Source organism: Anticarsia gemmatalis, chromosome 20 (assembly GCF_050436995.1).
Source record: "Anticarsia gemmatalis isolate Benzon Research Colony breed Stoneville strain chromosome 20, ilAntGemm2 primary, whole genome shotgun sequence".
NCBI lineage: Eukaryota > Metazoa > Arthropoda > Insecta > Lepidoptera > Erebidae > Anticarsia > Anticarsia gemmatalis.
In genome coordinates this window covers 10,299,410-10,315,055 of record NC_134764.1, presented here as the reverse complement: position 1 = coordinate 10,315,055, position 15,646 = coordinate 10,299,410, and the positions used below count along the sequence as shown (strand labels likewise).

Sequence of the window (15,646 nt, the reverse complement as noted above, 5' to 3'; positions counted from 1 at the left end):
TATTGATTTACGTAAATTATGTTTGTGAAAAAACCATAGCGACGATCTTTTTCTATGACATTAATAATTCGTAACGCATTTAGTTGTAATATTTTTATATTATGAGATAGAATTTGAGAAATACGTAACTAGGTAGCGGATAGGCGTACGCAACGCAACGTTCCGCACGGGAATCAAACCGGCAACATACTGATAAAATCTCCTTAGGTTAGTACTTAGTAGGTATCTATAGTCGTATAACTCAAAAATAGTTTAGAATAAAAAACAAAGATGATGTATAAAAATATTTATTTCGATATGTACTTAAGTCAACAACAATCAAGTATGCAAATTAATAGGGTACACATAGAGGTAACATTGTTTACACAGCCAGTTACAATGGTTTCGAGTTCATTTGAAATGACGTAATACGGGACTAACTATTATTACCAATATGCAGCACATTCTTAAACAATATATCTTTATGTAACATGAGTATGTACTTTGTCATGCAAGAATAACACTATTTTACACAAACTATATTCGTATTATCATTTAAAAAGAGGTAGGTAGGTACCCATACTTTTTAACTTTAGGCAGTCTGTCTACAAAAATTGCTTTGATTTTAAACAACTTAATTATTAAAATTACAACCGGTATTACACATTATTAAGTATATCTGGACCTAGGTATTTACATAATTGTTCCAAGCAAAACAGGAAAATACATAAAACTTAACAGTTAGTTGTTTTGAACAAATGTTAGACAAATATAGATTAACATTTAGCATTCAAATAAAAAGTACAAAAATAACCTGACACCCAACTGGATTTTTAACATATAAAAATAAAAAAAGATTGAATTTCCATCTTACATACTACTTATGATGTTTTGACTTTTTAGGTCCAAAGAATGTCTTTTCATGAGTAAACCTGGTAATGAGGTCTAAGGCCCATTTAGGCTGGTCTCCTGGTACCATGTGACCTGCATTCCTCACCATAATTTCAACAAGTTTTCCTGCTTGTTTGACATACCCTGCCACTTCTCCATCTACCTTCCAAATATACCTTTTGGCTGTTTTATACTCCTCCGCACCAGAAAATTTCAAATTTCTGAGATAATTTACAGTTAATGGGTAAGCCACAATAATATCTAACTGGCCATTGTATATCACAATATAATAATGATCTAACAGTTCAGATATCCATGGTGCCACAGACTTCATAACATCCTGTTTCAAATGATTTTCAACCTCTTTTCCTGTGTTAAATGGTAAGTTTCCTACATGTATGGCTTTACGGACAGCAGATTTCTGTAGCATTGGACCAAAATCTTCATACTGGGTGTAGTCTTTCGTGTGTAAATAGTTGAAATAGAAATCAAATCCAGTCATGTTAGCAAATATACTCTTTCCATTGATCAAGTCTCCATTCAACAATGTATCAAAAGTATTGAAGGCATCTAAAAACTTATTTTGCTTGATATAATCAATAGTTTTGTTTTCATATTCTTGAAATACCTTTGCTTGGTTAAAGTCTATGAGACCGATCTGGTTCAAATACTTTCCATAGACAAGTTGATGTTCAGGATCACTGAGACCATTGCCAATGGCTATTCCTTTCATGTTGATCTTCACCTTAGCAGAAGGATTATTTTTGTGAATTGCGTATGCAAGAGCTGGCACATATTTTCCTCCATATGACTCACCAGTGACAAAGAACTTGTTTTGCTGCAGCTCTGGGAACAGTTGGAAGAACTGTGTCAAGGTAGAGTACAGTTGTGCTCCAACTTGAGTTTCATCAGTACAATAGCCTTTGGTATCATTAGTGAAGCTGAACCCAGTCCCAACAGGGTTATCTATATAGATAATGTGGTGACTTAAAGCCCAATTATATTTCCTTCTTTCAAATTTGTCTTTACGCACTCTAAGAGGGCCATTTTCGGTAAATAAACCATACAGGGAAGTAGCACCAGGACCTCCTTGCAGCCACACGATGACCGGCGCGTTCTTACTATCGGGTATCATCGCAGGGAAATACCAAAAGAATTGATTGGAGTCATATTTCTTGTTCACGGTGAAGTACCCTGCGTAACTCTTGATGCGGAGACTCTCTGTGAATGGAACACGCGCGAGCCTTCTGCCCTCTTCGATATTTCCGCTCTCCACGTACGGCGTGAGGAATAAAGGCTCTCCTGGATCTCCATCGTCACGTTCACCCAAATTCAATTTAGGATATCGATGAAAGAAACACTCTGCATTATAAAATATTTGTAATAACAGCAATACCCACAATAAGCGCGACATCGTGTCGACGCGGTAACTCGAACAGTCTACGGTGACCTAAGTCGCTTTAACCTTTTTATCATGCTCAGAGAACCGCGGAATAATAATATTTTGTTGTTTAGCCGGCTTATCACTACCTATTCTGATTCTTTCGTCTGCAAAACATTGTACAAATCACCAACAAAATAGTACAAACGAACATTCGGAACATTTGAAAAGGAAGTAATATAGAGAAAATGTCAACAAATATCGAATTTATTGAAATGAATTTTAATAAGAATATATTTTATATTTTCTTTTGACCCATTTCAGATTATTTTACGATAAATACTTTTTGTGTTAACATCAGTGCCGCATGAAGATATTTTGTTTGTCTGGAAAAATATAGTTTCCGAACGTACCTTCCGAAATGACTTTGATGTAGGTCATTGACATATTGTCAAAAGTTCAAAATAAACAAGACGCTTGTCATTTTCGTTAAAAACTGAGTGTTACGCGATATTTTTCACAAGTAAATGTGGTTAATTCAACTCAAAATGAAGGCTCCAAATCGTTATCTCCAGTCATCGATATGTTTGTTATTATTTATGAATGTTATTTCTATGGCGACTGCTGTATATTTTCCGTACCCGCGGCTTAAACTGAGTGCAGTATATTCGGGCGATGCCGGTAACCCTCTTATTATAACGCCGTATCTACAGAAAAATGAAGCAGCCCTCGCTCGGAATTTGTCTCGTGTATCAATAACCGACAAGATAGGATTCATGAGTCATGCAGGATTCTTTACGGTTGATGAAAAGTACAATTCCAATTTATATTTCTGGTACTTTCCACCGATGTCGAAGGTAGAGTCGGCGCCGGTGATACTGTGGCTTCAAGGTGGACCGGGAGGCAGCTCGCTCTTCGGATTGTTTACAGAATTAGGTCCTCTCATAGCTAAGAAGGAAGGATTCGCCCTGAGGAAATACCACTGGGCTTTGGACTATCATTTAATATTCATTGACAACCCAGTTGGTACAGGATTCAGTTTCACAGAAAACAACCAAGGTTTCTGCAACAATGAAGCATGTGTTGCTCACGGCTTGTATCACGCCATGCTACAATTCTTCCAACTGTTCCCTAATCTACAGAACAATGATTTCTACATCTCTGGAGAGTCTTACGCTGGGAAATATATACCGTCTCTAGCAATGAGGATACATCAAGAGAATGATAATAGAAAACAGAAAATCAATCTGAAAGGTCTTGCAATGGGTAATGCATACTGTGATCCTATACATCAGTTAGATTATGGCAACTACTTGTATCAACATGGCTTGATAGATGACCTTCAGTTGAAGATTTTTCTGAAATATCAAGGAGAAATTGCAAATCAGATAAAGGCTCAGAACTGGGAACAAGCTGATGTGCTAATGGACAGACTGATGGATGGACAACTAACCAACTTTTCATACTTCCATGAATTCACTGGTTATGAGTACTTTTACAACTTTTTGCAAACAAGATCTATTGAAGACATGTCAATATTCACCAACATACTTCAAAATGACAATGTGAGACGCAGTGTTCATGTCGGAGGGCTACCGTTTAACGATGGAACAAGTGTACAACTACATTTGGCATTAGACATGATGCAGTCAGTCGCACCTGCTATTTCTGAGTTATTGTCACACTATCGTATCATGTTTTATAACGGGCAACTAGATATTGTCGTGGCTTATCCATTGACTGAAAATTTCTTGCGTAATTTGGAATTTTCAGGTGCTGATGAGTATAAAAAGGCTTCGAGAGCCATTTGGCGAGTAGATAAGGAGATAGCAGGGTATGTGAAGCAAGCAGGAAATTTGACTGATGTGTTGGTGCGAAATTCTGGTCATATGGTACCACATGATCAACCAAAATGGGCTCTAGATATGATTAGAAAGTTTATAAATAATAAGTTTGATTTGCAGTAAACAAATGGGTGCAGGGACGGATCATGGCAATCAAAATCTTTGTAAAACGCATAATGAATTTTTCTTTAATTTGATATCTTACTTCATTAATTTCATAATAGATCTGTATGAGATGTATATTGTGAATGAGGCAAACAAAGTTTGTAAGGATCATACCAAGTGGTGTTTCTGTGGTCTCTGCCTACTCCTATGGGAAGGTGTGCTTTTATGTATGTATGTTGTGATCTCATCTCATGTGGTGTTATTAGGTATATGAATCAGGGAGTTTGTCATTTTATGTTTATTTTTTTATCGTCTATAGTCTACAGAATAGAAATTGTTTAAAACTTAGAGATTAATAATAAAATATCTGTTGTAATTTTGTAGTTAGTAAATAAAAATATTTTTATACAAATTAATTATTTTATTTCATACAGCAACTAAGTTATCTATAAATAAATATTAACAGATAGCTTACAATTATAAACACAGTCAATTTAATTAATACAAATTAGTTAAGGAACAGTAATTAATAATATCAGTAGAATAGAGGACACAAGAACTATAAGTAAATTAAAAAATGCTACTATGAATTTTTGAAAAAAATATATAAAGACTTAGTTTAATGACCTTTCTACCTCCATGCCTCTGATGGCACGTAAAATGTCGGTTGCGGTTGTTTTCAATTAAGATAACAGTCGGTTAGCCACGTCAAAGGCCTTCTGGCGGCTTGAACAACTTTGACACGAGGTTGACCACTAACCATACAATAACGAAGAAAGAAATGATCTTTGTTTTAGAGGCTGGGACAATGATAAACTACCTTATTCTAATATTTTACAATCTGGGAAATGGTTGCCACGAAAAGCTTTTAATTTGTCATTATAAAACTACTGCACCTTAGCTAAATAAACTAATTAACTATCAGAAAGTAATGTAATTGAATCTAATCAAATATTAAATTATTTGAACACAATTCATGAAATATAGACAAAATTATTTGTGATTATTGTTTCATTATTATTTATAATTAATATTGAGTAAGAGAGCTAGACTATTATAATTCGGTTTTGCGAAATTAACGGGTTTTATGGAAATAACAAATAACAGTAAAATGTACAATTTACCCTACTTATTATAACAATCAATAATAAAAATAATTCATGAAACAAGGCTCCGCCATTGTGATTGAAATAACTGGGATTTAATTACATGGATTAAAAATCGTAATATTTATAATTAATTATAAATCAAAAAAAAATGTACAGTATTTTTATTGGAAATTATTATTATTTATGGATATTTACAGCAATCAGAATTTTTAAATGATTTTGAGTGACTATTATGTAATATTAGGCCAGTTTGTGACCTAACCTTGTTTCTATTGTGTATTTCTGGGGCAAATCTGTGATCTTAAAGTAATCATAAGCAATAAAATTTAATCACTGGGGAACTTTTTTGATCTTGATCTAGATACGCTGTTATACTAAACAGATATTTAAACCATTAAAGTTTAAATCACTGGTTTCTGCGAGCGACTGCGTCCGCGTTAACAGTTTTCCCTGGGTAAAAAGTAACTAACGTCTTAATCCAGGTTAGAACCTATCTGTGCACTAAATTTTATCAAAATCCGGTCAGTAGTATTAGAGCGGTTGTGTAACAAATGTCTAAACTGTCGCATGTATAATTTTTACTGTAATATTAAGTGAAAATTGGTGTTGTATGGCAGGTTACGTAGTATGTATGTATCAGGCGAGTAGTGCGGTGAGCGCGTCGAGGAACTGCGCTCGTTGAGAGATAGGTAGCGTGATGATGGAGGAGTCCACGTGCTCCAGGGACACTGAGGCGCCGCACTTCGTGGCCGCGTTCTCGAACGCCGCGCCGAATAGACTGAAATAATATACGAATTGTAAGCTATACATTTAAAATAATAATAATAGCTAGTGTTACTGAAGTCAAGTGGTTACACAATAGAAACATTTTCTATTTCGCGATTCACAGCCCGGACGTGACGGGCAACCGAAACGAACGATAGGTCGAAAGCAGGACTAGGTTGATGGTTGATTTGAACTCAAAATCTTTACTTTGGGCAACCACTGAAGATTCTCTATTATTCTCTAACAAGATAAACTTAAGAATAACTTTTTGTTCCGATATTTAACCCAAATTTAAATTTAATCTTTACGAGGCAGCCGCCATAACTACCGACTTGCCATATCTATGAATAAAGCATTTGCATACTTACTTCCTAGGCTCATGTTGGTACCGTGGCGGAATGCCGAGCAGTAGACAGTTGTGTTCGTCAATAGCGGTGCTGGCGACCACGGCGCGGGTCCCGCCACTCGCCGCCGCCGCCCAGCGAGCCGCCACGCCCAGCCACAGGGGACCTTTGACGAGACGAGCCTCGGGAGTACCCTGCAATTGTTATTGTAGATTTTATTCATTGATTTTGTTCGCGTTCAGAGAATTGCCACAAATTATAATAATATTATTCATGACATGGTAGTTACAGATACTCTGTAGGACGGTAAACAGACATGATTGATGTGAATAAGGTGTAGAACGAGACCTTCAAAGCATGTTGATTTGTTGAATCAAAGTTGATATTTATCGTAAGGCACCATATATTATACTCTACAAAGATTAGGCCAATTTTGGACAAACATTGAGAAATGCTTGACAAACTTTAAGCCTGATGTGGATAGGAATTTGAGATGTTTACGTAAAGCCGCAGGTTTTCTTATCCTACCTCCTGCACAATAAAGTAACTAAAGGGTCCGGCCAGCAGCAGCTTCCTGGCACTGAGCGTGGCATGTACGAGGCGGGCCACGCCGCGCAGCGCCGCCTGCGCCGACTCGCAGCCCGCGCGCCGGCTGTCGTTCTCTCCGCTGTCGATGTCCAGCGCCGACAGCGCCAGCTGGAAACCTTCGCCTTTGGGAGTCGTCTCCTGGAATGCGGAAGATTTGTTTGAATGAAGAGTTAGATTTGATAAACAAAAGTCTCGAATTGTATTTGTTGTTGCTAATACAGACCCTTGTATTAACAACAATTATTCTTTACAAGTATTACTTACACGCCATTTTAATTAGCCATGCAGAAGATGAAAAATAAAAACAAGATCTATGAGGTGAAGGCCATATTTTCTTGGGGTTAGAAAATATTACTTGAGGTATCCAGATTTGACAGGTGAAGTTCACCCAGGTGAAAAATAAAAAAGCTCCAGTATAAGAGAGCCATGCTATAAATATGTAGAAGCCTAGTGAACATATAAGATGAGCACCTCTGTACATTGTAGGGCACATAGTAAAAAAAGTCGGTCCTGGATGATAAACTAAAATAACAGTTGTTAAACCCTATCTAACCTTCGCATTACTTGACCAACTTTGACACTAGGTTAAGCACTAACCATAAGATGAAAGTTCAACTCACATGTTCAATTAGCCCCATAATGGCATACACATCGTCTATAGCGGCGAGCGCGGGTGAGTGAGGCCGGTGCAGCAGGAACGTGGTGTGTGTGGGCGCCGGCAGCTTGTGCCTGGGCGCGGCTGTCTCCAGTGCAGTGAGCAGCGAGCGACGGAGCTCCACGTCCATGGAGCGGTACGCCTGGCGGGCTTGTTGGAGGGGGATGCTGGAATGAGAAGTAATTATTGTTAGAGCTTCATTTTAAGATAAATTGTTATTGGAATATATTCTTTCGTTTGGGTGGAGATTCCCCAGCAGTGGTCCAGTAATGGGTGAAAAATAAAAATCAAAAGCCATATGTGTCTGTGGGCAAGAGTGACAGCTTCGATCACTGGGAAACAGCAGGATGAGTTGATGGTAAAGAATTTTTGATTAATTACTTATTTGCTAAATTATATTATACCAAGATTGTTCTATAAAATTATATCTAAATTTCACATAATTTGCCACATGGTGTTGATGATGTTTGAAGTCATAAAAATATAAATTAGAATGTAATAGATTAAGTTATCAAAGGTCAAAGGTATCTATTTAGGATTTACATTATTCATAAACATTAAGTTTAATGACCCCAATAGTAAAATGAGTTTAAAATAGCGATAAGAACTATTTATGACGCAGTTACGTGGATAAAACGGTCCATGACCGATTCAAACTAAGATTGGACTTTTGGTACATATAACCCAGCAGTTTTTAGGAGATATTTACATCACGTCAGTTAATTCTTGAAATGTTAGCAGACGAGTTTAAGATACACTGTACTATATAGCACTAGTTTGCTATAATACATTTTATCCACTTTTTATCGAGTACTATTTTAAGGAAATACAAACAGAAATTGGTGTAAGGTAAACAAAGAACACATATTCCAAATAAAAGTTGAAGTATTATAAATAACACAATGTTTTAATTCTACAATCTAACCTGCACCCTGGTGTATAACAGCCACATATACACTTATACCACAGAGTGAGTACTCAGTAAACAAGTAATTAAACATATAATACGGACCCGCAGTCGGCCAGCAGTTGTCTGAGGCGCGCGTGTCCGGCCAGCGTGTGCAGCTTGAGGCTGGGCGCCAGCGCGGGCGCGTGCTGCAGCGCCGCCTCCAGCGACCAGCGCCGGTACAGCGGCAGGCACGCGTCCTTCTCCAGCGACACACGCGCACCCTGCAGTGAGGAGCATGTGCTGTTTAATATTCATATAACATATTATATCTCAGTATTATGAGATATAATTACAAGTTAAATATGTTAGGACAACTCACACACAGTTATCTGATTCCAAACTAAGCAGAACTTGAACTATGGTAATCAGATATACTTCTAAATATATTCTTATAAAGATTAATTAACAACCAGGCTCAGAACAAATACTTGTGCTTATCACACAAATATTTGTCCCGTGTGGGATTCGAATCCGCCTGCCGAATGCGGATGTCTACGATGTCATAACATCTACCTTCATGCCAACTTTTAAACCGATCTGTTTAGTGATTTAGGTTGTGCGTTGATAGATGACTATGTCTGTCAGTCAGTTACTTAAGAGATATACATATTTAGATGTTGCACTCACAGTGTGTGAGTGTTCAGGCGGCAGGTGTCGGTGCAGACAGTCAGCATCGAGCAGTGCCGCAGCAGGGGTCCTCGTGTGTAGCGCGTGCTGCGCGGCGGCGGCCACGGCCCCCGCCCACACGGCGGCCCAGCCGCAGCGAGACACGCGCCACGCTAGCTCTACCGCCACACACGCACTCTGTACACAACATGATGAAATTATACAATTAATAGAGTGGACACCACACGATGGACATCGTTGTCGAGGCCGACCACGACGAAGGTAGCATGATGATTTAACGGCATTTGCGGGTCCATCGTGGCGGAGCTTGGCACAGGACAGACAGATTTGGAAGGAAAGAGGGGAGGCCTTTGCCCAGCAGTGGGACACATAAGGGGCTAACAAAAAAAAAAATACTAAACCTATTACTATCTGACTACCAGTCACAGAAAGATAATGGGAATGGGATTCAAATCAACCAATCTGGCAAGTGAGTGCCTAACAGTTAATTACCAGTCAGCATTCATTTGAAATTGTTCTTATATTTTTGAACAAATACTAGTATTATAAAGAAAGATGGTCTTGAGCTGGTCTTGAGCTGCTAAGCTCATTAATGAATAGACAACAGTCATAACTGCCTTAGAGACCATATCTATTGTCAAAAATGTCCCCAACTTATGTTACTACTGCTTTCTTTATTAGCTCAATAACTATTGAAATCTAAACTCACAGGTTTCCCATAGTAAGAGAACTGTGTATAGTTAAACATAAGTGTGTTCCTCCTGTCCTCCCAAGCCCTCCTCTCGCGTCGTCGCTCCACCATCGCCTCCAGACCCTCGCGCCCTCCCTCTGACTCCTCATTCTATAAACAACAAATTAAGCACATAATAATCAATTTGGATAAGTCCTGTCAAATAATATTATAGGAAAAAACAAATTGTACTATTTTGTCTTGGTAAACAAAAGTGATTATTATAAAGATACTTGTCAATCTAAAAGATTTAATTTGGCAAGATCGGAGAGAACACAGTTTCTAAATATTTACATCTATATATTATTTTAAATTGACTAAATAACTCTTTTCAAGAATATTTATGGTATGAATAGCTCTCAGGCACCACTCTCCCTACAGCCATAGTGCTCAGCTATCAGGATATAAATGTCTATTTAACTTACCTCATCCTCGTCTTCATCGTCTCTAAATATATCATCAAAGTTAGGAATGTTTTCTTCATCATCTTTGTACACAAGCCTCACCTGATGAAACCAAAATTAAATAATGGATTTTAGGTAGAATTAACTACAATATTTATAAGTTTGAATAAAAAAAACTTCATTACAGACACAGTTAGAGGGTCATGAACCCAAATCTAGTTAGAATATCAAGTCATATCACTTAGTTGCAAGTTCACAAGTGGTCCAAAAATATAAAAATAGAATAATAAACAATTGATAAGGTAGCAATCGGATTCTATTATTTAAATCGTATTAGAATATTAAATACACAACTTTACCTGGCCATCACTATACACATTACAAACATCGGTAGGTTTGTGAGCGTCCAGCACAAAGAACACTACATCCTCCTCGGGCTGCAGGATGTCCACCAAGTCTATGGTCCCGCCACAGTTTATCAACACTACATACTTCACTTCCTCATTGTTTTCTTCGTACGCTTGCTTTAACTCCGATATACCCCCCACTGGTACCAGCGTATACGACACATTATCACATTTAAACAAGCCCTGCAGTATCTTACAAGTGCATATAGCGTCCACGTCGTAATGAACTAATAATAACACTCTCTGAAAACAAAAATGATCAACATTTTATCAACATGAACGTGTTTTTTACAAGTCAACGGTGCACCGAAACTTACGTTGCCCAAAAGTACGTTGTAAAAATCATTCTTTATGTCTTCTATGAACATCTTGGATCATCACAGACATGAGACAATTAACTTAAAATCAGGAAAACATTGTTTCTTTTGTTTAAAAGTTCGAAATAAGCACGCTAACACAACCGTAAACAGAAATCACCTGCAAATTCTGTCAGTTCCGAACTGTCAAACTAACTCGGCTTCGCGCCAAATTATTGGGGTGCGTTCGAAACTGTTAGTTAATACTATCTGTGCTGATAGAAGGTATTTCCTCCTAAATACAAGGAAATATTCGTGTCTATCCGTTATATAATATTACGATAAAACACACAATTACTAATTCTTTAAAATCGTTTACGGATGGAAATATTTTGCTCATATCGTATAAATAGTAGGTATATGGGTCATTTCGTCAGTGTCGCTTTTACCTACTTTAACTTTAATTTCGAAATACTATTTTTCACAGTTTTCATATCCGTTAGGTCTCCGTTTTATTCACAATAAATTGAATGCAGCATGTGTCTCCCACGACTTTTGATTGCGGGCTCGATATTATAACACTCGTGTGAGCTACACGACTGTAATAGTGGGACGGTGGTAATAAAATAAATTGATTATTTAATTGCTATCATTATGATAAATGACTAGCCTGTTCTTCTACTTAAGGAAGCGAAAAAAAAGATACAAAATTGGTTAAACAGTTTATTACATACTTATACACATTTCTATGTAGAAATTCGTTTCTTATAACATTCTACGTGATGGGATGCTATTTTGTGCACTATAGTATCTGGTCGCAACAAATTGCTAGACAGGGCACGTAAATAAGACTTAATGACAGACTCATCTGTTTCTTCCGGGTATAAATAATCGTTCATATCATAACAAAGCATGTTTTCTGGACAATCGAGAGCTCTTAAACATCCTGCGTACTCCGACCAGAGAAGTTTCCTCCATTTTACATTGTGCTTCTGGGCTAACGGCACTAAAACACACGCGGCGAACGTATGGTCCCCGTAACTCACAGCCTGGAACTGTTCCAAGAACTGTGTGTAAAAGTCCTGGAAGTTATGTAAACCGACTAACGGTTTATCGAAATTAAACTTCGATTTCCTTTTGAATAAGGCTTCTGTGCATTTCTGCAATAAGACTTTAATCCTCGCGTCCAAGAATAGCGAGTTGTCACAAAGGAATACACACATAATTCGACAGAATCTGTCCGTTACATCTATGTCTTTTAAAAGTTCCGGGAAACAAATTTCATTGAACAAAATCCATTCCAGACTGCTGATGATGATAAACTCTCGTTCAGCAGCGGCCCTTTCAGCAATCTTCTTCGCGTGTCTACCAACCATCTTTGGATAATTCCCTGCTTCTTGATGCCAACTGTATAATGTCAATATCGGCATATAAATCCAGTCTCTAGGCAGTATTGGTTCTCTCCAAGACTTCAACAGAATATTGGGACCAGTTTCTCTATAATTCATATTCACTACTTTGCGGTAACACATTTTAATGTTTTCTATTGAAGTCAATGCTTTTGAGAAGCTGTCGGGATCTGACACGTTTACTAAGTTCAAGAGTCTCTCGGCTGTGAACCAATGCTTGTTGAATACCACGTTATTGAACAGGAAATATAAGTCATGTTTCTTGTCCGTCCTTAGAATGTAGCACAGTTTGTTCGCCACGGAATAAAGCAGATCCTTGCTCCCTTCCGAAACATTGAATCGCGTAGACAACTTTATAATGTTAATAACCAAGTTAGTTTCCATCCTAGTGAACCAGTTATCACAAAGACTTGGTACTCTTTTACTCAATTCGCTCAAGTAAAACAACATATGACGTAAGAACGATTCCGATATCTCTTTCTCATTCATATAAGTTAGGAGACTAGACAAAGACGCCAAAAACGGCACAGGCGACAAAATATTCAAAACTGGAAGCACTTTTTGTGATGTATCGATGGCTGCTCCTCCCAAACTCATCAAGTTCTTAATCAAGTGTAAATCGGAGCTATCCAAGCCTGAGAGTAAATTAGAACTTGGAATTAAATTCTTAACTAATCTCTCGAAACCTTGAGATTGGAACAGCAGCATCAAGGATTCGTTTAAAACTTTCATTGGCAAGCATTCAATCATTATCACAGTCTTGCATAAGTCTAGAGCGGAACAGAGCAGTCTCAAATGTCCGCAAGTGTAGTCATCTGCGTGGCACAACTGCCTCACCCATTTCTGAACACCATCTTTGACTAAGGGATACATCTGTGTCTTGTGGGAATGGAACCCTTGCAAGTTGCAGTGCAATAACCTGCTCAAAAGCTGTAAGACGACAGCAGCGTGAGTCGCTGACAAAATAGAAGAGTTTGTAAATATACTCGTAGATTCTACGTGATTGTAGAATGTCGTCATTATGACCGGACTCAAAGATATCGCAGTTTCAATCCCGAGACCGAAGTGAAGGAAGTTTGAGAGAATACAATAAGCTTCAATCTGTATTTTCAACCCATAAGCGCGATCGACTTTAGAGCTTATGTACTCTGACACAGGTTTCAAAATCTCATATTTATGGAGTAATACATGAGTGATGTCTCCAGTCTGCAGTGACAAGATCCTAAACAACTTCAAAGCAGCCAAAATAGGCTTCCTCTTATAAACAATACTTGCATCAAACACGAAATTGACAGGTGTAACTGGGAGAAAGTTTTTAATAATAGTGGTCATCAAGTTTTCCATTTCAACCATTTTTTGTGATGTTTCGAACGAATCTCTTGCTAATCGCGTTAATATTTGTAAGCAGTACTGTACACAGTTAAAACTAGGTCTGACTGCATCCAAAATATAGTACAGCCTTTGTAGTATATCTGTTCTTAGTAAAGCTGTGATAATATCAATCTCAGCCAAATGGTAATCATTGAATTCCGACTCCTTAGATTCCAATTCTTCAATTTCAGACTTATCATTTTCAAGGCACGGTTGCAGAGTGCCTTCTTCGAAACCTATTAACGCATCAAGGCTGGCTTCATCAATCCTATTATACAACAAGTTTCTCATTGCTTTCAAAGCAGGTTCTAATACAATCACTTTGTTCTCGTCTATGGCTATTCTGACGATGAAGAACAACTTGCTTAAAGGTATGTCTATGATGTTTTTGTATGTGCCAGCACTGTGGTATTCCAAAATACCAGCAATTGTGTTCAAAGCCAAAACTCTCTGCTGAGTTACAGTTGACCGAGTTAGTTCAATCAACTCTGTGATAGAATATCCTGGTCTATGCGGTTCATCTCCATGATGAAATAATGTCTTTGTTTTCTCTGTATACTCAATTGTGTACGGTAGAAGATAACCGTTGAAGTCAAACCTTGCTTCGTAAGGTTCATCAGCCTTAATTTTCTTACTTTCCTCTATTCCTTTTATCCATTCTAATTTGTCTTTTTCTAATGAATCAAAGTGTAGCCATTTATTGACCTCAGGATGTGAGAGTATGTCATTGTCCCATAGACTATCATTGTCTGGAATAGGATCTGTGTCCATAGAGTCCTCTGTTGTTTTTATTTCAGTTTCCTGTGGTTCAAATCTTACTTCTTTTTTAACAATATCTTGTTTATTTGCTTGTCTTCTTGATTTTATGAATTCGACAATCTGTGGGTCTAAGTTTGAAAGTAATTTCTTTTGTTCTTCCAAAATATCTCTCTCTGACATTTCACTGAGTAGTTTTACATTTTCTTTGTGTATTTCTGAAGCTTCTTTTGATGAAACTATAAAACTTTTAGACGGCAAGTTCACATTGATATCAACATCCATTTTGATACTTTCATTTACATTGACATCTTGTCTTACACTTTTTCTACTTGTGCTCGGTTCAAACTTAGTTACTTCAGGGAAGCCCTGAGAAGGCATTGCTTTAGGTTCGAAATCAACGAAATCTGACACATTTTTCTCTACAATATTACCGAGAACGGAAGGTAACACTACGGGAAAGTATACTTTATCATCATCAGGCTCTGGTTTCCTTTGTTGTGAGTCTTCTATATTTTTTTCCAATATGTCTCCCATGACGGAACTTGTGCTGGCTTGCGCGTCTGAACCCTTGAGGCCTTTAGATCGTGCATATTTCGACGGTTTTCTGTTCCCTGGCTCTGTACTAGGACGTTTATTTATCTCTGGATGTAAATTCGTAACTGCTGCAGCTGGCTGTATATTTTGCGTCTCTCTGTCTCTGAAGAATTCTTCTTGCAACTGCAGAAGATCGTCATTCGACGACGGTCTTTTGATTGACATGATTGTGTGGTTACTTAAATTAAATATTACGCCTAAATTATAATATAAATAACAGTAAACAAGTGTTTCCTCAAGAGGTTACTTTTTGATTGACGTCTATGTAAAACCGTTTGTAGAGAAGGTTATGATTCTATGGACGTTATGTGTTAAATCATAAAATCATATTATTTTATTAATAATTTCACCGACTAGTTGATGAACCTAAATAAATTAAAATTTTAACATCAAATCAAATTCACACAGTTTGTCGGTATCTATCTCAAAAGTGGTTAAA

At 37.5% G+C, this 15,646-nt stretch overlaps 4 protein-coding genes across 4 annotated transcripts; 1 reads left to right on the top strand and 3 right to left on the bottom strand.

The window, feature by feature from the left end:
* Positions 1-271: 271 nt before the first annotated feature.
* LOC142981689 (venom serine carboxypeptidase) lies at positions 272-2,477 on the bottom strand. The gene has a single exon (XM_076127760.1). The coding sequence runs from the start codon at positions 2,282-2,284 to the stop codon at positions 857-859; it is 1,428 nt and encodes a 475-aa protein (XP_075983875.1). The 5' UTR covers positions 2,285-2,477; the 3' UTR covers positions 272-856.
* Positions 2,478-2,680: 203 nt separating this feature from the next.
* On the top strand, positions 2,681-4,611 carry LOC142981688 (venom serine carboxypeptidase-like). Its single transcript, XM_076127759.1, has one exon. It carries the CDS (start codon positions 2,779-2,781, stop codon positions 4,216-4,218), a length of 1,440 nt encoding a protein of 479 aa, XP_075983874.1. The 5' UTR covers positions 2,681-2,778; the 3' UTR covers positions 4,219-4,611.
* Positions 4,612-5,216: 605 nt separating this feature from the next.
* Positions 5,217-11,280, bottom strand: Cdc45 (cell division cycle protein 45). Its single transcript, XM_076127758.1, has 10 exons — positions 11,096-11,280; positions 10,731-11,021; positions 10,393-10,473; positions 9,947-10,078; positions 9,238-9,414; positions 8,674-8,831; positions 7,627-7,828; positions 6,947-7,144; positions 6,443-6,612; positions 5,217-6,087 (listed from the first exon to the last, which is right to left on the bottom strand). Exons 1-10 carry the CDS (start codon positions 11,144-11,146, stop codon positions 5,946-5,948), a joined length of 1,602 nt encoding a protein of 533 aa, XP_075983873.1. The 5' UTR covers positions 11,147-11,280; the 3' UTR covers positions 5,217-5,945.
* A 462-nt stretch (positions 11,281-11,742) lies between these two features.
* LOC142981616 (RNA polymerase II-associated protein 1) lies at positions 11,743-15,463 on the bottom strand. Its single transcript, XM_076127634.1, has one exon. The coding sequence runs from the start codon at positions 15,370-15,372 to the stop codon at positions 11,821-11,823; it is 3,552 nt and encodes a 1,183-aa protein (XP_075983749.1). The 5' UTR covers positions 15,373-15,463; the 3' UTR covers positions 11,743-11,820.
* Between the last annotated feature and the right edge of the window lie 183 nt (positions 15,464-15,646).